Source organism: Chrysemys picta, chromosome 25 (genome assembly GCF_011386835.1).
Source record: "Chrysemys picta bellii isolate R12L10 chromosome 25, ASM1138683v2, whole genome shotgun sequence".
In the NCBI taxonomy this organism is placed as follows: Eukaryota; Metazoa; Chordata; order Testudines; family Emydidae; genus Chrysemys; species Chrysemys picta.
Genome location: NC_088815.1, coordinates 11,641,484 through 11,668,196, shown reverse-complemented (window position 1 = coordinate 11,668,196; position 26,713 = coordinate 11,641,484). Strand labels below are relative to the sequence as shown.

General features: G+C 53.6%; 1 protein-coding gene across 2 annotated transcripts in view; it reads left to right on the top strand.

Annotated features, from left to right (window-relative positions):
• Window positions 1-11,119: 11,119 nt before the first annotated feature.
• R3HDM4 (R3H domain containing 4) overlaps window positions 11,120-26,713 on the top strand; it is a 31,573-nt gene continuing 15,979 nt past the window's right edge. For both annotated transcript variants that reach the window (XM_005281051.5, XM_005281050.5), the window contains exons 1-3: window positions 11,120-11,278; window positions 23,727-23,881; window positions 25,009-25,127. In XM_005281051.5, coding sequence (XP_005281108.1) covers window positions 11,220-11,278; window positions 23,727-23,881; window positions 25,009-25,127 — 333 coding nt within the window. In that variant the 5' untranslated portion in view covers window positions 11,120-11,219. The remainder of the gene's footprint in view (window positions 11,279-23,726; window positions 23,882-25,008; window positions 25,128-26,713) is intronic.

The window sequence follows — 26,713 nt, the reverse complement described above, 5'->3', positions numbered from 1 at the left end:
TTGGAGAGAGTCCAGCAGAGGGCAACGAAAATGATTAGGGAGCTGGGGCACATGACTTACGAGGAGAGGCTGAAGGAACTGGGGTTCTTTAGTCTGCAGACAAGAAGATTGGGGTGGGGTGAGGATTTGATAGCAGCCTTCAACTACCTGAAGGGGGGTTCCAAAGAGGATGGAGCTCGGCTGTTCTCAGTGGTGGCAGATGACAGAACAAGGAGCAATGGTCTCAAGTTGCAGTGGGGGAGGTCTAGGTTGGATATTAGGAAACACTATTTCACTAGGAGGGTGGTGAAGCACTGGAATGGGTTCCCTAGGGAGGTGGTGGAATCTCTATCCTTAGAGGTTTTTAAGGCCCGGCTTGACAAAGCCCTGGCTGGGATGATTTAGTTGGGGATTGGTCCTGCTTTGAGCAGAGGGTTGGACTAGATACCTCCTGAGGTCCCTTCCAACCCTGATAGTCTATGATTCTAGTGCCCAGGAGTGGGACGCACACAGACAGCTAGTCTAGTTTTACACCCTGCTTGTCATGCATTAACTGTTTGAACAGACAAGCCTTAAGTGACTTGACCAAGTTCACTGATGGAGTCTGTAGCAGAGCTTGGAAGGGCTCCTACCTAGCTTGAGTTCTAGTCCAGTGCCTTTGCCACCAGACCATCCTTCCAAGGGTGGGGTCCGAATTTTAATCTAGGAGGTTTCGGTAGAAGAGAAACATCCCACCCTAAACTCAAGGGAGTCGTGCAATAGCGAGGGCTGAAAGTTTAGCCGTGATGGGAGTCACCTCCACTCAAGGTCTCAGTTTCTGCCCCTAACTCACTTCCTTGCCAGGGGTCTCTCTCGTGGAATAAAACCCCGTGCCTCTGATTGGAACGCGTGGAAACTGGGATATTTCTCAAACCGGAGAGCATTAAGGCCTCTCTATGCCATGGAAAGGGGCCTAAATGTGGGGAACGTGGCTGCCTGAGAATCCCCCATGCGGAAGGGCCACTGTCCATCTGGCATAAGGGCTCTATGTCCCGCTCTCAGGATAGGAGAGTTGGGTTGGGGGAATGGCCAGAATGCACGGCCTTACCGGGCCATAGCAAGTCAGTTGTGAGTTAGAGCAGCCCTGCTGCTGCTCTAGTTTATAACCAGGGGTTGAGCAGGCTCTGGCCTGGTCCCAGAATGCGAGGGGGGCAAAGGTAGTCTAAAGCCCCTTTTCTCCCTTCATGCACAGAGAGTCCTATCCATGGGCGCTGGGTGAATGTGCTGTTGGGGGAGGCTAGCCCCCAGCCCCTCCACTACTCCTCCCCTTCTGCCCCCCCTCACCTGCCAGAGCCCGGAGCACACACACACACACACCCCCGCATGGCCACCGGCCCCCTTGCACGCCCCCAGCCCCGGAACGCTGGGTGAATGGACGGTCAGCACAGTGTAGCCCGGGCCCCAGGCCTTGTGCGCACCAGCCCCAGCCTGCCTGCCCCAGCCTCTTGGCCACAGAAGAGCGGGACGGGAACTGGAAGCAGGCAGGAGGGGGCTTTGGGGTGGAGCATGGGCAGGGCCATGCAAGGCTGTTTGGGGAGGCACAGCCTTCCCCGGCCTATGCTCCCCATCGCCCATGGTCCCATCCCTTCGCAGTGCAGTGAAACCACAACTCTTATTTTCTTAATTTCCTTTGGAACAGGCTGTTCCTGCCTTTGCCAGGTATAAAAGGGAACGGCGCCAACTGTTTAAATTGCTAGTAAAAAGGCCTGTTCTTTCCTCTGAAGACAATTTTCTCGGCAGGCTGTTATGCTTCTCTCTCCTGGGTCTTAAAGGAAGAACAGAGCTACGGAGCTTTACTTCAAGGGGAAGGTAATTAGTCCTTATGCAGTTGCCTTAAAGCAGCTTTGAAAGACTTTGTGGACCACTGGGCACCACACACACAAGCCAGCTACAGCCGAAGTCTTTATAAAGTCCGGAGTGTGGCTGTAGCAGGAAAGGCCGTTTCCTTTATAAATCCCCATTTTCAGGGGGTAAACTTTTCCTGGCCTCCTCTAAAACAGAGTCCACACACTTCACAGGGCCACAAACTCGCCTTCCTGCTGAAGTTAATCATTAAAAACGTCCTTGTTAATAACGCCACAAAACATTCACCTTAAACCATCACCCCAGGCGTGGCCGCTCCTAGAGTTCCTCCCTCTGCACTGTTCAGCCCACACCCTAGATCTTCTCTCCCCAGAGTCTCACTCCAACCCCTCTCATATCCAAGTGGGGTAGTGAGCCACCTGCCTCAGTGAGGCAGCTAAACCCACTTAACCCTTTCCCGAAAGTTTTAACACCTATCACCAGGCAGATGCTGCTGGCATATTACTTAGGGGCTTGGAAACATACCCTGGCCAACTTCCTATCCATTCCTCGTGACTCTGAAACCTACTGCAAGCAGGAGATGGATGATTTGAGCTGGAATCAGGAAACAGCATCCTACTGTTTGGTTCCTGTTGGCTGCACAATAGCTTGGCCTCCAGCATTTTGCAGGGAGCGGAGGATGAGAGGTGGGCTCCTTGGAGCCGACAGGTGAACAGCCAGCACTAACACTCTGCTGTTCCTCTGGAGGTGTTGTTTAATGGGCAGCCCCCCAGTGATTGGAGAGTTGTGGCATTCTGTCCTTCCAATCAGCTGGTGAAGGAGGGATGCCCAGACTTGGCTGAAGTTGTTGATGCTCTGTATTTTGCCTTGCATAATAGATTGAATATTTCCCCACGTTAAGTATCCTCACCCCTTTTTGTCAACTGTCTGGAATGGGCCATCTTGATTATCACTACAAAAGTTTTTTTTCTCCTGCTGATAATAGCTCATCTTAATTAATTAGTCTCTTAAAGTTGGTAGGGCAACTTCCACCTTTTCATGTTCTCTGTATGTATAGATATCTTCTCACTATATGTTCCATTCGATGCATCTGATGAAGTGGGCTGTAGCCCACGAAAGCTTATGCTCAAATAAATTTGTTAGTCTCTCAGGTGCCACAAGTACTCCTTGTTCTTTTTATTTTGCTTGGTTATAAGCTCTTAAACCTTCGGCAGAGATTTGAAGGAGACGAGATATTCATCGAGGTAACAAGACAACAGGCTGCCGAGTGTGAACCTCTGAAATTAAAAGAGTGTTCTTTTTTTTTTTTTAATATACCACTTCAGCGCAGAGACGTCTTTCCTCAGGCTGAACCCTGTAATTACAGCAGCAAAATCCATGGAAAACAAGCCACGCTGCTAACTCTGAAACGAGCGAAAAAAACAAGAAAACCAGGGGCCAGATCTATAGCTGGGGTCATTCCTGTCGCAATTCAGGGCAACTGCACCTGTATTTCCCCTCAGTGGTCCAGCCAGGTCACCCACTCCCAGGCGTCCTGCTCCATTGGCTCTCTTGGATAGGGTAACCAGGTGTCTGGTCTTCGACCGGGACACACCGTCAAAAAGAGATCCTGGGAGTGGCTTCCAAGACACTGATACTGGAGGACCTACATTAGCATCCATCTCCTCCTACAGGAGTTACGGACAATTCCTCAATAGCACATACACAATTTTCATTTTTAACACAATGGCCCCAGGGGTCTGACAGTTAATTCAGTCAGGTTAAACTTAATTCAGTGGAGTTTATCTTAACTCCGTAAGGTTTGTCCAGGATATTGTCAATGTGTCACAGCTCCACTGACGTCAGTGCGGTTGCGTTGAGGATCTGGTCTGGCATTCCTCTTATGTTTCCTTTGTGTCCCAATAGGCATGTAAACTGTGTTGCTGGTGGTTCAGCAGCTGGTGCTCTGGTAAGAAATTCAGATTGATGTTAGTACACAACAAGGGGATGAGAGGCAATGCTGGGGTCCTGACTGGGGTTGTTTTATTTATTTTATTTTATTTTTTTTAACTTGTGAAGGAGTCTCTTTTAATGCCTAGAGTTGCAGAGCACGACAAAATAAAACAGAGCTGGATGGATGGCAACTGAAATCATTCTATGAGACAAAATGCCAGAACACTGAAATCTCACAAAAAACTCCATCATAATTATGCAAAATGTAAGGGGTCGGTGGCACCCTGGCATGGTAATGTAACTAGCAGAGCAACTCAGCTCATATGTAATTCAGACAGAGACTGGACAATTAGTTAGGGGAATCTGCAGACACCTAAGGACTGTTTATATGGGGGCAATCACATCTGTTGACAAAAATTTGATTTGTGAGGCTAAAACAGCAAGTGAAGAAAACACTAACTGTGATACAAAAAAGCCCTTAGAACTACCCACTGGGCAGACTGAAGAGTACCATCGACACAAATACAATCACCAGATGACACCACAGCTGTGTTGCTCCAGATAAAGAAGATTTAAACCCAGAATGGAAGCACTATGGCATGTCCTAATGCTGTTATGAAGCAGGAACATTGGTAATGGCATCTCCAAACTTCTTTTGTTTATAGGGGGGATGTATTGTACACATGATACCTATATCTGGCACACCGTTAATTTGTTAAAGGTCACAAGGGATGTTGGCCCAGATCCTCAAAGGTATTTAGGCTCCTAACTTCCATGGATCGGGGCCTTTATGCAAGACTAGGGTTTCCAATATAGGTAACTGGTGACATTTCCTCCTCTTGCAGTTTCAATTGGCTGCAGGCTGCTGCTTCCTGTCCTAAAAGACCGAATAGTGCTGGCTTGTACTTCTCAGCAGCTGTCACATCCCATGCCCAGGCATGCCAGGAGGCTAGCCCCTGCAGCAGCACAGATGCATGGAGGTATGTACCCAGCCACAGACTAGGGTGACCAGACAGCAAATGTGAAAACTCGGGACAGGGGGTGGGGGGGTAATAGGAGCCTATATAAGAAAAAGACCCCAAAATCGGGACTGTCCCTATAAAATCGGGACATCTGGTCACCCTATCACAGACACATGGTGGTACCTAGGTAGTTCAATATGAACGAACAATCACTTTACTGCCTGGTACAAGAGGGAAGGGGATGAAATACAGCTGCAACTATTCACAGCAAAACTCCACCGATAGCGTGAGGCGCAGTAAACTGTGTCCACGAGAGCTTTGGGAAAGCAGAGAAGGGGACGCTGGGAGGGGACTGTTCTGTATGGAGCGCTTCCCATTTAGGGAACAATGAGCTCTGTCCAATTCCTGCTGGTCCTTACTACCCTATAACTGGGATACTGGGATGGGCGGAGAAGGGAAAGGAATCCCTTCCCGTCAGGGCCGGCTCCAGGCACCAGCAAAGGAAGCAGGTGCTTGGGGCGGCCAATGGAAAGGGGCGGCACGTCCGGGTCTTCGGTGGCAGGTCCCTAAGTCCCTCTCGGAGCGGTAGGGTTGCCGTCGAAGTGCCACCGATCCTGGCTCCCCCTCCCCCCCCCCCCAAAAAGCTGGAGCCGGCCCTCCTTCCTGTGTACTAGAAGTGGGCTCCAGCTGTGGATTTTGTCTCAGGATTCAAATCCGAACTTTCCCAAAGTTTGGGTGCAGGGCTCTGGATTGATCCATTATGGAGGTACGCCCAGACCATGAAATTCAGGTCTGGAGCTGAACTTGCCTCAAGTTCAAGATTAAGATCCAGGGTTTGGGTTCATCTCTACAGTCCAGCTTGTCTGCAAGACATGACAGAATCAGTCTGGAAAATCTAAGAGCCACCCCCAATCCCCATGAATCCCTGGCCACACACAGACAGAGTGACCATCTTGGAATCTTATTCTAGAGAGAACTACAGCAGTCTAATTATACCAGGGTAGTTCTGTTGGTAAATTTCCCTCTGCAGACAAGGCCTCAGAGAAACTACCAGGTGCTCAGATGCTGTGGTACTGGTGACTAGATTGACAGATTCTCAGCCCAGTTTTGAAAATCCAGGGAGTTTGCGGCAGTATTCAAAATTGGGGCACGTCTCTGAACTTCTTGGGACTCTACCATACCTTTCATTCACCCGGGTGATTGAGAGGGCACATTTCTAGGGAGAAAGTACAGCCTTGGGAGCGGGAAGAGGGGGAACCGAGAGCGAATATAGGAGGTCAATGGTATGTCAATGTCAAAGCACGCTCCGTGCAACTGCAAGCACAAATGTCATTTTCATTTTCAGCTGCTTCTCAGCCACTGCAGGGTAAAAGGCCGCGGGGGCCCATCTCGCTGAAAAAATAATGAAACCAAGGTGAAGCTGAGGAAAGCGGCATCACACACACAACAGCCCTGCTTGGCACAGCTGTGCTGCCCACGGCTGTCATTGCAAACTCTGCTCCAGATGGCCTGGGCAGTGAGCTAGCTTAGAACCCTCCTCTGGATTTAATAAGAGCACACGTCCATCCTAGCACTTTCCATTCAAGGATGTCAAAGCACAACCCATCCCAACCAGCTTCAGGGACAAAACAGGATAAAGAGATGTGCCCTTAAAGTCCACAAACTCAGATTCTGTCAGACCCCCGGGGAAACAAATTCCAGGGCAGAGGCTGCCCCCCGCCATAAGCCATGTCCACACTATATTTTGTCCAACATAGCTGGCAGACTGCCTGAGCTGGGCTGGCGCAAGCCTCTAGTGTAGATGCAGTTATACTGGTAAAGCAGTGCTTTTAATGGAAGAGCATGTATTGCTCAGGGGTACATGTAGATCAGGGGTTCTCAAACTGGGGGTCAGGACCCCTCAGGGGGTCACGAGGTTATTACATGGGGGGTCACGAGCTGTCAGCCTCCACCCCAAACCCCGCTTTGCCTCCAGCATTTATAATGGTGTTAAATATATAAAAAAGTGGTTTTAATTTATTAGCAAGCCTCTGAGAGCGACCCCCTCACCAGGACAAACGTTTGAGAACCACTGATTGTAGATTAAGGTAAGCTGGCAAAAGGAGAGCTTTGCCAGTATAGCCGTGTCCACACCAGGAGCGCTTTGCTGGTATAATACACAGGGAAAGCACTCCCAGTGTAGACACGTGGCCCAGAATGCCCCGCGCCCCTTCCAGAATTCAGATCTGGGGACTGTTAGCAAGAGTTTGCCAGCTGATCTCAACTGTTGAAATGGAGCATAAAGAGGGAGAGGTAGACTCCGAGGTCCCAAACGGTCTAAGCCAGGATGCAAGCCATAGAGGGCTTTATTCGTTGAAACCCACAAACAAGCTGAAGGCGAGAGGCCTCTCCAGCGTAACGTGGTCCAGCTGGGGGTTCCAAATGATCTTCCAGGGGAGCAGGGAAGGGCACTGCCTCCACGGCGTATTGGCTCCTGACTTGGGATTCCAAGAGCAGCCCTGGAGCCGCAGGGCACAAAGGACACTAATGATTTGACTCCACTCAACAGAGACCCTCTTCTTTCATAATTTCCGCACATTCTGCCATCCACTGTCACCGTTGTCTAAGTCCCTATCTTGGCTAGGGTGACCATATGTCCCATTTTGGCCAGGACAGTCCCTTCTTTAAGCCCTGACCCGGCTGTCCCAGGCAAGAGCAAACGGGACAAATGCCCACTTTGGTCAAAAAAACAGGGTGCAGAGGTACATGCCGGAAAGGGTGGTGAGTGGCAATGCCAGTCCTGCGCCGGGTGGGAGGCAAGGCCTCACTTGTATGAATGTGTGTGCGTGTGTGTGTAAGACCTGGGCTATGCCACAAGACTTTGCTGCACTCCGTGCCACCTTGCAGCCTTCCCTGTATTGCCCAAAACTTTGCTGCACCGAAACTATGCTGCACACCCCCATGCTCTGCGGCGCTCCCTGCTTCAGCCCCATTGCCTGCAGCAACCACCCATCCTGAATTCCCCAGGCCACGCTGCACCCCTATTCCATCCTCTGCGGCGTTCTGCACCTGCATCCCATCCTGCACCCCCATCTAGTGCCGCGCCCCCATTCCCTGCTCCAACCCATCCCCATGTCTTCCTGCCCCTGGTCTGCTGCACTTCCACCCCATTCTGCCCACAAGCCAAGCTGTGCCCCTCTTCCATGCTACCCTCTCCCCTGCCATCCTGCCCCCGTCCTCTACTGCACCCCCATCCCATTCTGACCCTCTATCTCTATTGCCCCATGCCCTGCTACACCCCATTCCCTGCTGCCCCCCATCCCATCCTGACCCTCTATCTCTATTGCCCCATCCCCTGCTGCCCCCCATCCCATCCTGCCCCTCTATCTCTATTACCCCATGCCCTGCTGCCCCCCATCCCATCCTGCCCCTCTGTATCTCTTGCCCCATGCCCTGCTGCACCCCATGCCATCCTGCCCCTCTGTATCTATTACCCCATCCCCTGCTTCCCCCCATCCCATCCTGCCCCTCTGTCTCTATTGCCCCATCCCCTGCTACACCCCATCCCCTGCTGCCCCCCATCCCATCCTGCCCCTCTATCTCTATTGCCCCATTCCCTGCTGCCCCCACCCCATCCTGCCCCTCTATCTCTATTGCCCCACCCCCTGCTGCCCCCACCCCATCCTGCCCCTCTATCTCTATTGCCCCACCCCCTGCTGCCCCCACCCCATCCTGCCCCTCTATCTCTATTGCCCCATCCCCTGCTGCCCCCCATCCCATCCTGCCCCTCTATCTCTATTGCCCCATTCCCTGCTGCCCCCACCCCATCCTGCCCCTCTATCTCTATTGCCCCATCCCCTGCTGCCCCCCATCCCATCCTGCCCCTCTATCTCTATTGCCCCATTCCCTGCTGCCCCCACCCCATCCTGCCCCTCTATCTCTATTGCCCCATCCCCTGCTGCCCCCCACCCCATCCTGCCCCTCTATCTCTATTGCCCCATTCCCTGCTGCCCCCACCCCATCCTGCCCCTCTATCTCTATTGCCCCATCCCCTGCTGCCCCCCATCCCATCCTGCCCCTCTGTATCTATTGCCCCATGCCCTGCTACACCCCATTCCCTGCTTCCCCCCATCCCATCCTGCCCCTTTGTATCTATTGCCCCATGCCCTGCTACACCCCATTCCCTGCTTCCCCCCATCCCATCCTGCCCCTTTGTATCTATTGCCCCATGCCCTGCTACACCCCATCCCATCCTGCCCCTCTGTATCTATTGCCCCATTCCCTGCTGCCCCCCACCCCATCCTGCCCCTCTATCTCTATTGCCCCATCCCCTGCTGCCCCCCACCCCATCCTGCCCCTCTATCTCTATTGCCCCACCCCCTGCTGCCCCCACCCCATCCTGCCCCCCTATCTCTATTGCCCCATCCCCTGCTGCCCCCCATCCCATCCTGTCCCTCTGTCTCTATTGCCCCATCCCCTGCTGCCCCCCATCCCATCCTGTCCCTCTGTCTCTATTGCCCCATCCCCTGCTGCCCCCCACCCCATCCTGCCCCTCTATCTCTATTGCCCCATCCCCTGCTACACCCTATCCCCTGCTGCCCCCCATCCCATCCTGCCCCTCTATCTCTATTGCCCCATCCCCTGCTGCCCCCCACCCCATCCTGCCCCTGTCTCTATTGCCCCATCCCCTGCTGCCCCCCATCCCCTCCTGCCCCTCTGTCTCTATTGCCCCATCCCCTGCTACACCCCATCCCCTGCTGCCCCCCATCCCATCCTGCCCCTCTATCTCTATTGCCCCATCCCCTGCTGCCCCCCATCCCATCCTGCCCCTCTATCTCTATTGCCCCATCCCCTGCTGCCCCCCATCCCATCCTGCCCCTCTGTCTCTATTGCCCCATCCCCTGCTGCCCCCATCCCTCCTGCCCCTCTGTCTCTATTGCCCCATCCCCTGCTGCCCCCCACCCCATCCTGCCCCTCTGTCTCTATTGCCCCATCCCCTGCTGCCCCCCATCCCATCCTGCCCCTCTGTCTCTATTGCCCCATCCCCTGCTGCCCCCCATCCCATCCTGCCCCTCTGTCTCTATTGCCCCATCCCCTGCTGCCCCCCACCCCATCCTGCCCCTCTGTCTCTATTGCCCCATCCCCTGCTGCCCCCACCCCATCCTGCCCCTCTATCTCTATTGCCCCATCCCCTGCTGCCCCCCATCCCATCCTGCCCCTCTGTCTCTATTGCCCCATCCCCTGCTGCCCCCATCCCTCCTGCCCCTCTGTCTCTATTGCCCCATCCCCTGCTGCCCCCCACTCCATCCTGCCCCTCTGTCTCTATTGCCCCATCCCCTGCTGCCCCCCATCCCATCCTGCCCCTCTGTCTCTATTGCCCCATCCCCTGCTGCCCCCCACCCCATCCTGCCCCTCTGTCTCTATTGCCCCATGCCCTGCTGCCCCCCATCCCCTCCTGCCCCCCATCCCCTCCTGCCCCTCTGTATCTATTGCCCCATCCCCTGCTGCCCCCCACCCCATCCTGCCCCTCTATCTCTATTGCCCCATCCCCTGCTGCCCCCCACCCCATCCTGCCCCTCTGTCTCTATTGCCCCATCCCCTGCTGCCCCCCATCCCATCCTGCCCCTCTATCTCTATTGCCCCATCCCCTGCTGCCCCCCACCCCATCCTGCCCCTCTGTCTCTATTGCCCCATCCCCTGCTGCCCCCCACCCCATCCTGCCCCTCTATCTCTATTGCCCCATCCCCTGCTACACCCTATCCCCTGCTGCCCCCCACCCCATCCTGCCCCTCTATCTCTATTGCCCCATCCCCTGCTGCCCCCCATCCCATCCTGCCCCTCTATCTCTATTGCCCCATCCCCTGCTGCCCCCCATCCCATCCTGCCCCTCTGTCTCTATTGCCCCATCCCCTGCTGCCCCCCATCCCATCCTGCCCCTCTGTCTCTATTGCCCCATCCCCTGCTGCCCCCCACCCCATCCTGCCCCTCTATCTCTATTGCCCCATCCCCTGCTACACCCTATCCCCTGCTGCCCCCCACCCCATCCTGCCCCTCTATCTCTATTGCCCCATCCCCTGCTGCCCCCCATCCCATCCTGCCCCTCTATCTCTATTGCCCCATCCCCTGCTGCCCCCCATCCCATCCTGCCCCTCTGTCTCTATTGCCCCATCCCCTGCTGCCCCCCATCCCATCCTGCCCCTCTGTCTCTATTGCCCCATCCCCTGCTGCCCCCCATCCCATCCTGCCCCTCTATCTCTATTGCCCCATCCCCTGCTGCCCCCATCCCATCCTGCCCCTCTATCTCTATTGCCCCATCCCCTGCTGCCCCCCATCCCATCCTGCCCCTCTGTCTCTATTGCCCCAGGCCGAGCGGCAGCTCTCCCGGCCCGGGCCCGCAGGGGTTAACCCCCGGGCCCGCCCCCTGCCTGACGCGACTTCCGGCGGGGCGGGGGGACCCGGGGCTGGCACCGCGGCCCCTTTATCCGGAGCGGAGCCGCCCGGCCGCCTCCCTCGGCCGGCCCCGCCATGGTGGTGCTGACGGGCCGGGAGGCCGGAGGCGGGCAGGCCCCGGAGGAGCCCTACCTGTGAGTGGTGCGGGGATCCCCGGGGGTTCCCCCGTCCGTCCCTGGGGGGCCCCTGCCGGGGGGCCCCAGCCCGGGGGTTCCCCCGTCCGTCCCAGGGGGGCCCCTGCCGGGGGGGGGGCAGCCCGGGGGTTCCCCCGTCCGTCCCTGGGGGGCCCCTGCCGGGGGGGGGCAGCCCGGGGGGTCCCCCGTCCGTCCCTGGGGGGCCCCTGCCGGGGGGGGCAGCCCGGGGGTTCCCCCGTCCGTCCCTGGGGGGGCCCCCTGCCGGGGGGGGCAGCCCGGGGGTTCCCCCGTCCGTCCCTGGGGGGCCCCTGCCGGGGGGGCAGTCCAGGGGGTTCCCCCGTCCGTCCCTGGGGGGCCCCTGCGGGGGGGGGCAGCCCGGGGGTTCCCCCGTCCGTCCCTGGGGGGGCCCTGCTGGGGGGGCAGTCCAGGGGGTTCCCCCGTCCGTCCCTGGGGGGCCCCTGCCGGGGGGGCAGCCCCGGGGTTCCCCCGTCCGTCCCTGGGGGGGCCCCCTGCCGGGGGGGGGTAGCCCGGGGGGTCCCCCGTCCGTCCCTGGGGGGCAGCCCGGCGGGTCCCCCCTTCCCCAGGGGTCCCTATACAGGAGGATTCTTCCCCTTCTTGGGAGCAGCCAGAGTGGGGGTTCTCTGCCCCCTGGGGAGATCCCGAGCCCCCTTCCCTGGGAGAGTGGGGGCAGCCCAGGGGGTTCCCTCTCCACACAGGGGAGATTTTCTTTTCCCTGTGGGGTGTCCCTGTCTCCACAGGGGAGATCACCCCCCCCTTTCAGGAAGAGGGTTCTTGAGGTTGTTTCCCTCCCACATAGGAGAAATCCCCTCTCTCTGCCCCCCAATCCCAGGGAGGGGCTCAGTCCCCACACATGGTCAGATCCCCCCTCTCTGAGGTTGGGGGCCTCACTCGCCCTAGTGGTGATAAATTAATGTTCTTCCCCCTTTCTCTGGTACCCTATTATCCCACCCCTTACCCCAAGGGGGGCAGACAAAAAAAGAGGAACTGCCCCCACCCCCAGTCGGGTAAATACTAGAGGGTTATTCTCCCTTGTTTCTCCCTTCAGGGAGTGAGGGGTTAAACCTGAATAGCTCCAATCTTCTGGCCTCAAGGCTGTGCCCACCCCCCCCTCCACACACACACACTGTGGCCCAGGCCTGCACCAAGTGAGGACTGAGCCCAGACTGCACATCACTAGTCATCTTGCTTAAGGCACAGTTGACAAGTGCTCAGAGCTACAGGGAAGAAGGTGGTATGAGAACCTATAGAGACTGGAACAGCCTAACAGCCTAGGTTTCGTCTGCTTTGTTTCCCCCTAGAATGAGACCTTGGTCCCATACGTGTCTAGGGCATCTGCTTCACCTGGCACAGGTGCTAAGGCCACTCCCCTGCATGCACACACACCCTTCTGTCTTGGTGACACATAGAAAGTCGTCGCTCTGTTTCCTCCTCCCTTCTGATCAGCCGCCCAGGGAATGCAAATACCTTTTACCTTCCTCTGGGTAGGGCTCTTTGAACCTCCAAAGGGCCTGTGATCCAGCTATCTTCCCTCTGTGACCCACTACAGCCCTGAAAGTACCATATAAGGCCTTGTTTAAATGCAGAAGTTGCTCCAGTTAAAGTTAATTTGAAGCAAATTCCTGTGGAGAAGCTTTTTTGTTGTTGTTCAGTTCTCAGTTGATTTTAAGCTAAACTGAAACAAGCTGCCTGGCTTAAACTGGGATACGTGTTCACACAGCCTTTTGCACTGGTTTAACTACACTGGTTTCAAGTAACACCTGGAATAAAACCAGTGCAACCATCTCATATAGACAGCCCTGAGGCCTCCTGCCAGTGGGATTCCCCAGCCCTGTTCTTCCCTGCTTTGCATCTAATGTAGCTGTCCTAGGTGGGTATTATGTCCCCAACCAGAATGGTTGCATAACATGCTCATTTGGAAAAGGTCTGTCTAGTTTAGGGCTTGTATGCACTATGGGGGTTATAGGACCACAGCTATGACCTAGCGGCATCTGTGCTAGGGGGTGAGGTCAGCATAGTTGTGGCACTCGGGTATGGATACATATTTCTGTGGCCCCCATTCCCATAGTATCGAAGACTTAATGTATTTACCCTGTCAATGCCCCAGTGCAGTAGAGAAGGAGCCTCATCTCCATGTTAGAGGGGAAACTGAGGCACCTACCAACCAAGTGACTTACTTGCCTGAGGTGTGTCAGAGCCGGGAATTGAACGCAGGTCTCCTGAGTTCCAGAGTTTAGTGCTCTAATCACTAAACAATCCTTCCTCTCCAGCGTCTAAGGCAAAGGAGAATCAGGCCTCTGGCTATCCACCAGAGCTGGTGTTAGGTCCTGGAGTCTCGACCTGGGAGTTGGAAATGGACTTTGGGTGTTGTAACTACCCTGTGATTTGTCGGGGCTAGATTGTGGGGAAGGTTCCAGAAAGCTCCTGTTGGAAAGGGGGATCACAAGTATGGAAAAGGCTGAAACCAGCAGAGTTAGATGAACCTCAGGAAATGGTAACATGTTTTGTACCACGAGACCTTTTGTTTTCTATTCTTCGTGAACCGCAGGCTGGAAGCATTGGGTGGATAAGGGGCACAGGGTTATTACTCGGATAATTAACTAATTATTGTTTACGCTCCGCAATTATAGCACCTTTCATCCAAGGTCACCAAATACTTTATGGAGTTAAGTTAGCATCATTGTCCACCTGTGAGCGAAGCTGGGCCTAGAGAGAGGGCGTGAGTTGGCCCTGGGAGGGGGTCAAGCGGAGTCCCTGTCTCACTGCATTTAGTATACAGAGCTGCTGACTCTCTGCTCTGCCCTAACAGCTGGGCGGCCACAGCACTTAACAAGGCAGAAGGACTGATCGAAGTCGGTATAGAAATCGTGGAAGGGGAAGACCTTGACAAGCACCTGGTTTGGGTTGATTACCTGAGCTTTTTTCTTTTTAAAGGTGGGTGTGAACAGAAATCCTCGAGGGGCATATTCTCCTTGTTCTGCCTGTTGGGCGTCTGGGGCTCAGACCTGCCTACGTGGGCATGTTGGGGAAACTGAGTCTGCCACTGTCATCTGCTGAAATGACCCATTTCATGTTGGATGCTCCTGTCAGAAATGGTCCCAAGACTGGACCGTCCCTTTGGCCCTTGCCATGGTGGCTATAGGGATCAGGTGCTAGCTAAAATGGGTAAAACCCTGGTTGCCAGCAGGGCCCTAGAGATCCTAACCAGGGTATCTGTCTGGAAGCCATGCGGTACTCGGGGGTTATAGTCTGTATAGGATAGCTTTCTAGAAGGAGGATGCTGTCCATACCGAATAGGGAAGCCCTGCTCCCATGACTGTTGTCCTAGCACGAACAGCGATCTTCCTTGGGACTAATGCATGAGGCTCAATTCTGCAAAGCCAGTTTCTAACGTGAGGGGCCGTCGGGACCATCCCCAGCGTATCCTGTTCATAAAGTAGTAAAGGCCAGAAAGCGTTTGTTTGTTTACAGCTCTCCTGTAATGAAATCAACTGATTCCTTTGACTGCCTCTAAACCTGTGGGGAGGGGGGAGGGCCATTCAGGAACTGGTTTTGAGCAGCACTGTGGAAATCTGCCAGGTGCGTGTCATTGTGAGGTTTGTGGCTTGCTTTAGCACTGGCTGGAAGTTTGCTCTGTTTGTCGCTAGAGAACGAGCAGTGACTTCAAGGTTGCACAAGTGTTCTCAGTGCTCTGCTCCCCATCCCCGTTTTTAATCCAAACCCGGGCGGGGGGAGGCGAAAGGGTGAGAGATGAGAACGCGTTCGCTCGTGGAGTAAAAAGCAGCGACGGGCGAGAGTTTTACACTCTCTAGCAGCAACGCTGCCCGTGCTGTGATGCTGAAGGAACAGCAGAATATAGCATCTCTGGGGGAAGCTGATGGCACCGGGGCTATCTGTGTGGCGAAGGGCTCTTCGGGGTGGAGGAGAGTGGTAACAAGAGCTAGTCCCCTTTCTAAGCCACTGGTTGTGTAAGTGGAGAAAAGGATTGGAAGGAGCTGGCCAAGCAAGTGGTGGTGGTGGAACGCTAGGAAAAAGTCGCTTGGCTTCACGCTGCTGCCAGAAAAATGTTGCCTTCTTTCTAAGAGCTCGTGAACAGGCCTTGGCATGATGCTGCGCCTGGCCGGCCTGTAGGAGTATCTGGGCAACCTGCTATGACTGTCACGGGTTGAAAATTAAGCCGGTCTTGGACTTGCTATTCACTCCTGGACCGGGGCCCGTTACCGAGGGGCCTGCGTGGTTGTAAGGTCACCGTGCCTTGTGAGTCTCCAAGGCTGAAAATGAATCTGGTACCATTTAAAAGCTGGCAGGGAGGGGGAAGATCAGAGATTCCCAGGGAGTATTAAACCAGTTGTCTGTCGCCCTGACGGGACCTGCGAAAGGCATGCCAGTCACCTTCTGGTGTGGATTTTTTTCTGCTTGAACTGTTCGGTAGCTACTACTTAACACCTAGTTCATGTATCATCCCTTTCAAAAGTAGGTCATTATCGCCATTTGACAGGTGGGGGGAAACTGAGGCACGGGTGAAATGACTTGCCTAAGGTCAGCTGGCAGACCTGTGCCTTGAACCCATGCCTCCTGAGTCCTACTCCAGTTCCCTGTCTAGGCGACGCTGTCTTCATAGTGGCTATGAACTTAAGAAAAGCTGGAGCTAGCAAGTTGTGCTGTGCATTATCAGGCAGGAACAGCATCCTTCCAGTGGGATAAAGCATTCACCCCTAGCTCTACTGCTTCTTGAAATCTGCCACTAAAGTCACGTGGGAAAGACTTGGACAAGGGCTGAATTGGCAGACTGGAACAAATGCTTTCAGGTGCATTAAACCCTTCCAAGTGCCAGTCCGGAAGCAGAGGTCAGAAGAAAGTGTTGATTCCTGACAGACAAGGTGAACTGCAAAACCATAACTTCAGCAGAACAACCTCGGGGTAGATTTTCCACCTGAATATTCTTCTAAGGAACAGGGTTAATCAGTGACGGCGCAAAAGTGCTCTCCGGGCATAGAAGTAGTCTCAGAGTAGGATGAAAGGCCTGCCCGCTAACCTATAAGCGTGGTGCTTTTTGCCAGGATACCAGGCAGGACGGCAAGAGCTAACCTGCTAGCACAAGGCAAATTGAACTTGGCACCAAAGTCTTGGAACACGCCCTCGGTGGTGAAACTTGCTTGTTTATTTCTAAAAACTTTTTTCCAGCCGAGGTCAGAGGGAAACGTCCTCTTTATTTTTTTCTTTGCCCTGCTATGGTGAGCTGTGACTGCCTTAAGGTGTCATTAAAATTGGGTATTTCAGAACGTGCATTGCCTTGGATTTTTCCTCTTCTGCAAAATCCTCTTTAAGTCAAACAAATCTCAGATAATGCAATAGGCCGGTGGGCTACTGGTATTCTGGTACTAACTCTAGGTCTACAGATTTTGAGACACTTAAATGAAACCTGTTGGTTCCATGCACGTCAACTTTATGATGAGCCGGTTCATCTATATGTGGGATAATTTTTTTTTTAAGCCATGCTTAGATTGGAGACATCTGTGCAGGTTCTCCTTCTCTTCTGTAGCTCCAGCACTGTGCAAGGTTCTCCATCTGCTTCTGTTCGTTGTCACGCCAGTTTCCTGCCTCTGTTTTGCAAGATCATCTCTGACCCTCTGCCCCTGCCCCAGTTGGAAGGGGTGAGAGATTTTACAATAGAGATTCTCTCCCTGGTGTGGCCCCACTTAAGAAAAAAATCAGGATATGGAGGCAAATTAAAAACCTTGCCTTCCTCCCATCCCTGTATGCCATTTACAATTGGTAACCTGCCAGCACAGCCCTCCCATCTTCCAGATGGCGAGGGGAGCTTTGCCAAAGCCCCTGTTTATGTAATGCACATTTCACGAGGGGGGATGTGTAATGGGGCTCCAGATTGGCAGAATTAGGGTATCAGTGGAGCCAGGCAATTTTCCTGTAGCTACAGCTGAGGGGTATTTTCCTCTTTCTGAATAAGTCCATGTGGAGGGTTAAACCATCCACCTATGTTATTGAGCTCAAGCTGCCACTAAGCAAGACTCTTTGAGCTAAAGTACCAGACCTCCACAATAGAAGCAACTTCTGTGGAAGGTTCCCAATGTTCCCCTTGCCTGGTCTTCCTCCGTGCCGGGCGCTGGGAAGACTGGGTGACTGATCAAACCCACCTGTTTGTGGCATTCTTAGCCAGTATTAGTTACAGTAGCATGGTACATCCAGACACATAGTGAGAGACAGCCCATGTCCCCAAGGAGTTTACAATCTAAACAGGAAACGTGAAGGAGTCTAATCCCCCTTTTACAGATGGGGAAATTGAGGCACAGAGAGACTGTGTCTTGCCCAGGACTACACAGGAAATCGGTGGCAGAGCCAGGCATTGAGCCTAGATCTCCTGAATCCCAACCCGATGCCTTAAATGTGAGGCCACTCTTCCTTATGCACTGTGGAATTAGCATGATCCAGACAGCAGTTGCTTTGATTGAAGGACCCAGAGGTGTCTCTTCCTTCTGTGTAGTCAGACTTCAGGAGTCAGACTGGATGCTCTCAGTATTACAATTTCTTGCGTTCTTTTTAAAGAGTACCTGGGATTATTAGAAACTTAATTTGTTTGGGGGTTTTTTTGGTTGTCATTTATGCTGTTTACTCTTTACCCCAAACTTAGCCTGCAGTGACAGTCGCTGGGAGTCTCTGGCCTGGTCTCATACGCTAGCACAATGCTGCTTGTGTTTGGATTCTCAGTCTGGCTGGAGCAGGTTTAAATCTTAAATAAAGTTGAGTCATGAATTGTAAATTGCCCTTTACAACCCGTGCACAGTTGGGCTGTGAGTTACTCGTCAAATCCCCATCTCAAAGTACAATAAGACCTCGGAGTTACGAACACCTCGAGAATGGAGGTTGTTCAGAACTCTGAACCAAACGTTCTGGTTCTTTCAAAAGGTTACAACTCAACACTGACTTTACTAAGGGCTTTGAAACTTTACTATGCAGAAGAAAAATGCTGCTTTTAACCAGCGGTTCTGAACTGCAAGTCTGTGGATCCCTGGGGGTCCGCGAGCCATTTCAGCGGGGCTGCGTGGCCCCACCGCTGAAACCCTGAGCCCTGCCTCTCCCCCCCCCCCCCCCCCCCCCCCGTGGGGCTGAAACCGGGAGCAGCGTGTGGCTGAAGCCCCATCCCCAGTGCCTCCCATGGGGCTGAAGCTGGGGGTGGCGCGGGGCTGGAACCCCAAGCTTCCCTTCCCCTCCTCTCTCCCTCCCTCCCCCTGAAGTCGGAAGCAGCCTGGAGCTGAAAACCCAGAGCTCCCCTCTCTTCCCCCCTTCCTCCTACTGAAGCCGGGAACAGTATGGGGCTGAAACCCTGAGCTCCCCCCGCCAAAGCTAGAAGCCCTGAGCCCATGGGCAGAATTGAGGGGGCATGAGGGCGTTTCCCCCCCAAACTGCAGTGCCTTACCCAGAGTGGGGCAGGCTTGGGGGCAGCTCCACCCGCCCCACCTCCTCCTCTCCTTCAGGCCCATCGCTGGGACCAGATCCTAGGCGGGAAGCTGGAGCCAGGCAGTGTGGGCAGCGGCTCCTCTAGCTGGTGGTGCCACGGAGTGGGCAGCCCTGGCATTCCCCCGTCTGCTGCTGGTGCCAGGGGTTGCGGCTGCTCCTCAGCTCCCAGCCCCCTTTGACTGCTCACGCAGCCGGTCAGAGCTACCCAGGCAGGGGCCTGGCTCCGGGGCCGGCAGAGCCCTCAGGGAGCAGCCACCGGCACACAGCCCCTGACAGGTGGATGCCACCTGCTGAGGTGAGTCACGGGGTCGGGGTGGCGCTCCGTCCCTGGACCCTGCGGTTCGGAGCAAGCGGCCTTTGCCCCCCCCCCCAAAATAGAAGTCAAACTACACCTATGTTCAAGGGTCCCTGGCCTGGAGCCCTGAATTTCTCCCCCCTCCAGCCCTGCTGGGCACTGGCGTTTTTCTAGCCTGTTGAGGGAGGCCTCAGAACGAAAAGGGTTGCGAACCCCTGCTTTTAACCTCCTTAATTTAAATGAAACAAGCACAGAAACAGTTTCCTTAACTTGTCAAGTCTTTGCCTGATTGCGTCCTTCCGGTTCCAAATGAGGTGTGTGGTTGACCGGTCAGTTCGAAACACTGGGTGTTTGTAACTCTGAGGTTCTACTGTTATAAATAATCCGAACAAAGTGAAACCATTAGCCAGAGGCCCCAGCCTACAGCTTAAACTGGGCAGAAAAAATAGTCCCAGAAAGGGATCGGCAAGGAGAGATCTCAGGGGGGTCAAAGCTGGGTTAGTTGAAGTACAGTAACACCCAAATAAGGTCAGGGCCCTATCGGCCCTGCTCGGCGCTGTATGTCGTGAGAGACCGTCACTGCCCCAAAGAGTTTAGGATGGAATCCTGGATCCATTGACGTTCATAGCAAAACTCCTGTTGACTTCAATGGGCGCGGCATTTTCACAGTCTAAATAGACAAGACAGGCAAAGGGTGGGAGGGGGCGGGGACCAGGATGGTGGCTTGCCCAAGGTCACATAGTGGGTCAGTGGCAGGGCCAGGAATAGACTAATAATCCCTGGTTTTTATGCATTGCTTTACATCAGTAGATCCCAAAGCGCCTTACACAGGAAGATCACCATCATTATCACCATTTTACAAGTGGAGAAACTGAGGCACATATCTGACGTGACTCCTGCAGCAGGCCAATGGCAGAGCCCAGGTGTAAAACCCAGGTCTCCTGACTCCAAGGCCAGTGCTCTATTCACTGGTTCAGAGATGGGGTGAATAGGCCTCAAAGGCAGCTTCACCGGGAATCCCCTGGCTCTACTGCAGGAAGGGAGTCCTAGAACCGAGGGGGTTCCTGCCCTTGGCCTGACCCGGATGAGGATGGGTAAAAAGATGACTGCCGGCTGCCTTGGAGGGACCTGGGGGAGAGACGGTCTCTGATCTGCAGTACTCCAGGCCTAGGAGATAGATTTAAAGCGATCATCAACTTTGGCCCTGTGACGAACTGGGACTGTTCTTACTGTGGTCTGTGAATGCTGACAGGGGAGTGTGACTAGGATGGTCTGCATCGGGGGATGGAGCCGGCCCAAGGGAACATACCTGAGCTTGTAACATGAGAACCCAGGAGGGGGTTGGAGGTCAGATGACTCCGGGGCCCGGGAAACTGAACAAAGGCTGTGGGAGGGGTCGCTAAAGGTAGAGTGCTGGAAGCAGGCTGGAAGGAGGCTGGAGAGATGGCTGGGAGGCAGAGATGGCTCTGACCCCCCAAGGGGGGTGGGCTGGCATGCCCTGGGACCCCAAGCTGGACCTAACTGAGGGGGGCCCTGTTGTCTGTGCCTGCAAGACCTGTCTTGGACTGTATTCCTGTCATCCAAATAAACCTTCTGCTTTACTGGCTGGCTGAGAGTCATGGTGAATCTCAGGAAGAGGGGTGCAGGGCCCTGAGTTCCCCAATACTCCGTGACAGGCCCCAAGCACCATAACATTGTGACTCACCTGGCTGATGCTGTGTGGCTGCCCTTGTGATCATCACCAGGTGTGCTTGCAAGGAAGCCCCCCCCGTTGGTCTGAAGAACAGGACCTCAGATGAGACAAAGCTGGGTGTAGTAACTGGCGGAAGCAGCATTGCGGGGGTACGGGCGGTCCTCTGTTCCCCTAAGCTTGCAAACTAGCCTCTGTTTAAAGAGACAACTGAAAGGTAGTTAGTTTCAAACCATTTAAAAAAAAGTTTCAGATGCTAGATCTGCCCCTCCCCCCCCCCTCCTTCTGCCAATTTTTTTTTACAGCTGCAGGGTTGTTTTTTTATGCTTGTCTCCTGTTGCTGTGTGGAAACCCACACAAACAAAAGTGGAAAACAAACAGTGAAACTGATTGCACGCAGCTTGCTGCCGAGTGCACACAGAGTGCTGCCGAACGCACAAAGATATTGGGAGGAAGAAATAGGGAAACATGTTAAATTATGTTGATCTTGGGTGTTGATTGTAACCGTCGCACGTTTTTTTAAAAAAAAAAAGTCAGATGGAAAGTTTTGTGCTCTTAAAGAAAAACAGTCAACTTAGATCTTCAGTGAACTCCTCTTAAATTCATGCTTGGGTTTAATATTTACCAGGAGGTTCAGCTAGACCAGGGGTAGTCAATAGATGGACTGTGGGCCAAATCGGGACTGCCAGATGCTTTAGAACGGACCCTGAAATCTTTTTATTTGCTTATTATGATCATTATTTTGTTGTTCTCTCTGGGGTCTGGATCTTGACAAAAAATAAGACTCAGATGATGATAATGACCGTGTATCTGTGCATAATATAAAAACCCTGGCCTTGAAAATGGATTTATATGATCAGTAAAAACAAAGCCGCTTGTGGTGTGTGAATACATCAGAGCTGGGTCTTTTTCTTTAGTTGGTTGTTGGCAAACAGCCCAGGTAGATTTGGTGGAATAATTTTGCTCTGCATCGCAGAGGACAGACAGTAGCAAGCGAGTATCTCATTCGTTTATCAATTGTATTCACTTCGAAGGTCAAGTAGTTCTCTCTCCCTGCTCGGCCTTTTATATGTTAATTTCAGGTTGCTCTACAGGCAAGGTATTCAGCTTGTAGCTTTATCTCTAAATGGGTTTCCTGTACTTTCCAGCTGTGCCGGCTTTCGCTCATGACTTTTCTATAGGGATCAGGATAATGTTACCACCAATAGAACGTCAGAGGTACGAACACCAGAGTTACAAATTGACCAGTCAACCACACACCTCATTTGGAACTGGAAGTATGCAATAAGGCAGAGCAGAGATGCACAAATAAAGCAAATACAGTACAGTATGGTGATAAATGTAAACTACTAAAAAAAGGGAAAGTTTAAAAAAAAATGGACAAGGTAAGGAAACTGTTTCTGTGCTTGTTTCATTTAAATGAAGATGGTTAAAAGCAGCATTTTTCTTCTCAGAGTAAAGTTTCAAAGCTGTATTAAGTCAATGTTCAGTTGTAACCTTTTGAAAGAACAACCATAAAGTTTTGTTCAGAGTTACGAACGTTTCAGAGTTACTAACCACCTCCATTCCCGGGGTGTTCGTAACTCTGAGGTTCTACTGTATCATTTTAGATCGGGGGAGAGAATCTGGGATCTTGGGTTCTGTTCCTAGCTCTGCCTCGTGATCTTGGACAAAACACTTACAACTTGTGTGTTTAGACAAGGACTACTGCTTTAATTACAGTGATACAGTTCAACAGCCCAGCCTTGGCGTGGACGCAGCTATACCAGTATAAAGGTGCCTTATACCAGCATAGTTTATTCCCCTTCCCTGACAGGAATAACATATACTGGTATAAGGCATCTTGATACACCGACTAGGGCTGTGGTCCAGGTATTCTGGTGAAAAATGACACCCCAACCAAAATAGTTGTGCCAGTGCAAAACTTGTAGAGCAGGCCTAAAGTGCTCAGTGTGCCTGTTTTTTTTAATCTAGCAAATGGAGAGCATAGTACTTACCTTTTCTAAAGTGCTTTGAGATCCTTGCCTACGTGCAAAGGGTCAGCGGCTATGGGTGATGCCCCCTGGAATGTTACAAGAAGCAGTGTCAGTCAGGGTTTGAGGTACTGACCCGTTACTGGAGGGAACCGTCTCAGTTCATCATTGCTCATGCATCGTGCCAAGGAATAGTGAGAAATCACCGAGCCCAAGTCTCCCTTGACACTTGCATAAGAAATCCCAGTTGAATTTCTCTAGATTTGCACTGGTGGATCAGAACAAAACACTTTGCTCTGGGGATCGCTCCACTGGCTGGTTGCGGAGGTTCACCTGCCCAGGACTAGCCCCCATATGGGCATGTTCTCTAACCCGGGTGCGCTCGTTGCATTGCTAGGTCCGGTTCTAATAACAGAGTCTCTGGGTGTCTGAGAATCTGGGCTGCCAGATGGAATTTGTCTTCGTTCTGCTGAGAAGCAGGCAGTCTATTTACTTGCATGTTGGCAGAGTTAATTAGGCATCAAATCTTGTTGTTACTACATGGCCACTGAAGCAATCTATTCCAGTTGGGCTTTGAAGCCTGAAGAATGGAGGTGATTGTTTGGGGAGTTTTTTGACTGTAACGTTGAGTGAATGTGTCATTGGCTGGCACAAAGCCGGATGAGAATAGGTGTTATCCGGGCTTCCCTCTGCCGTGCCCGGCCCCTCTCGCCTGCTTAGCTCTGCTGATGCATTTCAGTCCTGACCTCTACCCCAGCCCTGGGTTCCCCATTCACAGCTCTCGTGCTGGCCCTGTCCTGACCTGCTATTCCGGCCCTGGGCTCCCCATACACAGCTGATCCGATCCTCAAGGCTGCCCTGCAGTCCCCTTTTCTTACTATTCCTGGCCTAGGTCCCCAGGGCCTTTCAGCTGGGCCAGCCCTTGGTGGCCTCAGGATCTGAACAGAGCCCTTGGCAGGTGGCACCTCTCACAGTGTGTGCTCTCTGTCTCTGTAGGAGGATTGAAGACTGCCTGCCTCCTCTGGGGAGCTCCCCATCCAAGAGGTTCTCCCCCTCCAAACGGAAGCAGTACTACATCAACCAGGCCATCCGCAACTCCGACCTCATCCCAAAGGCCAAGGGGCGCAAGAGCCTTCAGCGGCTGGAGAACAGTAAGGATCAAGCCTTTTTGTGCTTCGTGCGGCCTCTTCCCCCTCCGCACTAAGCAGTCTCTTACCCCTGGGGTAGTCCGGGCTGTTTCCTTGGGAACTGCTTGCAGCGTGAGGCACAGTTCACGGTGAGTGAGGCTGGTGGAATCTGGCTCTGTCTGCACTTGCTCATCGCCAGGCTGTATGCCAGGTACATAAGTGAGATAGTTTGAAGCTAGTCACTGCAGAGGTGACTGCGTGGAGCCCTCTGGACAAACAGGCCAAGGCTTGCAAAGGTGACTAGTGCCTTGTGGGGCGGAGGGGTCGGTACGCAACTTGAGAACTTTTAAAGGGGCCTGACTGAGCATCCACCCTCTGAAACCCAGGTCCCTTTCAGGTGTGTCAGTTTGCATGGTCACCTGTGCAAACCTTGGCCAATGTGCTGCTACTGCTTATTTAAAATGCTTCTAATATATTTCCCTCTGATCTCCGCCCCCCTGTCTTCAGACTCCCCCCACCCGATGTATTTTCCGGTAGATTTTGCCCCTCTGTTTAATGACTTCCAAGGCTCTCGCTTGACTAGTCAGCTAGCGATGGGTTTGCACGATGCGCTGGTGTAAAGCTGATGCGGTTCTGCCCGGCTGTGGAGTGAGGGATCTTACCTCACGCGGGGGCTGGCGAGGAGTAATGGGATGAAATTGAGGAAGACTCGGGCTGAATCTCCGGAGAGGAGACGTTCAGAGTGGCCTGAGCCGTTCGAGGGAGGAACAGTCTCCCAGAGGACGTGGTGGAGGCTCCAAACTGGTTGGGACAGAGCTCCGGAAAATGTAGGGAACAATCCCCTATTGGGATTTGATGACTTTGAGTCTCTGCCATGTTGAATGCTTGATCCCTGATTTGGGAGGATGGGAAGGGGCTACGAACAATTCCTGCTTATGTTTCCAGTGCGGGGCATGGCTCCTGGGTAGCTCTCCTTCCCCATTCACCTTTCCCCTGTCCAGCCCCAGCCCTGGTGCAGGTGAGTCTCTTGTTTTGCGTCGGCCTGAGAACCCCAGGCTGGGACTCCAGCTGGAGTCACTCCCAATAATCTTGCTGAGAGCCGCTCTGCCTGGCGCTCCCGCTCTTTGTTTCTAAAGGGCTCTGTTTCCTAGCTCGGTACCTGATGACCCTGCTGGAGCGGGACGAATGTGGGAATGACGATGGGGAACTCACGCACTCGGCTGCCCCAAGCATCTTCACGGAGGCCTGCAACAACGAAACGTACATGGAGGTAGGTGCCGGGGGTACCTGCTTCAGGCTCACGCTGGGAAACCTGGGCATAAAGTGCCCAGTAACGGTATCGCTTGGTCCTTAGAGCCTTGCTGTCCCTGCCAGGGTGCTGCAGGAACACTGGCTAACGCTCAGCCTCCCGGTGCTGTAAGGAGGTGACCTGGCCAGGACTGCGCAGTGAGTCTGTGTCGGAGCCACGAATAACACGTAGGAGCTCCTGATTCCCAGCCTTGAGCTCAGCCCACTAGTCCATGCTGCCCGGGGATCTGGCTGGTCTGAAAGTGATGGAGACTGGGGCCTCAAGGTTCTTTTAACCTCCCTGAAAGCGCCTCCATCCTGCCCTTCCCAGGGCACCACATGGGCTTCTGAGTGGGGCGGGGCCTTCGCTTCATATATAATTAACAAGCGCATCTGAGAGCCAAGTGCTGGCATCCACATTAAGCGCAATTCCTTGTGTCCCCTCTTTTGCCTTGGGCTGTGTGACTTCTCCAAGCAAGGCTGGCACGTGCGGAAAGATCTGCACTCCCTTGGCTTCCAGGGGTCTTCTGTTTACTTGGGCTTCCTGTGACTGGGAGCTCTGTATCCTCCCTCAAAAGCAGCGGAAATATGTACCAGGAGACCTTTGGACCAGACAATTGCAAACTCCCCTGTCTGGGGAAGAGCTGTGATGTGCCTTCTCAGGCTTCCCTTGGGCAGGGGCCTTGGAGATGATCTCTAAAGTGCAAACTCCTGTCTTTCCTACGATGGGTCTATCCTGAGGTGATCACTGGAGTATTTATAGATTAGGATGGGAGGCCATGTCTTAATTCACATTGGAGTCCGTTTTCTGTCCAGAAACAGCCTCCAGCTCATGGGACAGTGGGAGTGGGGGCGTTGAGGCCGCGACAACTTTTTTCTTTACGGCTAAGAAGCTAATTCCCTGGTCTATTTTGGGGGTCAGAGATCGGGAGGAAAGTTCCCTGGGGTGATTTAGACAGTGTGGCACGTTGCCAAGCTTCCGTGGGCCCGTCGCAGCTGAAGGCACGGCCTGTGCCAGGAAACCCTCAAGAACCTGCACAATGAGCCGAACGGAGGGGGGGCTCGCCCCAGCGGAGCCGTTAGCTAGCGAGCGCAGTGGCGTCCTCCGTTAAGAGAGCTGTGAAGAAACTCAGCGTTTTAATGCTCGCCATTGACTCGCCCAGTCAATGATGATTTCTATCTGCCTTCCTGTCCCCTGGGGCTGTATGGCAAGCAGATGCCGCAGAGGCATCATTTGAGACGCTCACTTAATAGAGGGCAGCTTTTGTTTGGGGAAACTGGAATCATTTCTCTGTGAGGAGATTAAATAGGGAATTAACTGGGGGAGGACTTCCGTGGCCAGGGCTTGGGGTAGGAGGTTGTAATGAGCTGTTATGCCCACCGCCTGCTTCACTGACTGAACCGCCCGGGATGTCTGTTCAGACCAGGTTGCCTTGGGAGAGAGCGTGTCCTCCAAGCAAAATTCTTCAGCGTCTCAAGCCCTGGCATTTGAGACCTTCCCCCGGGTGTGAGAGTCAGGCCGATTGTGAGTGACAGCTGGACACAAAACCAGCGAGTAGAACGTTGATA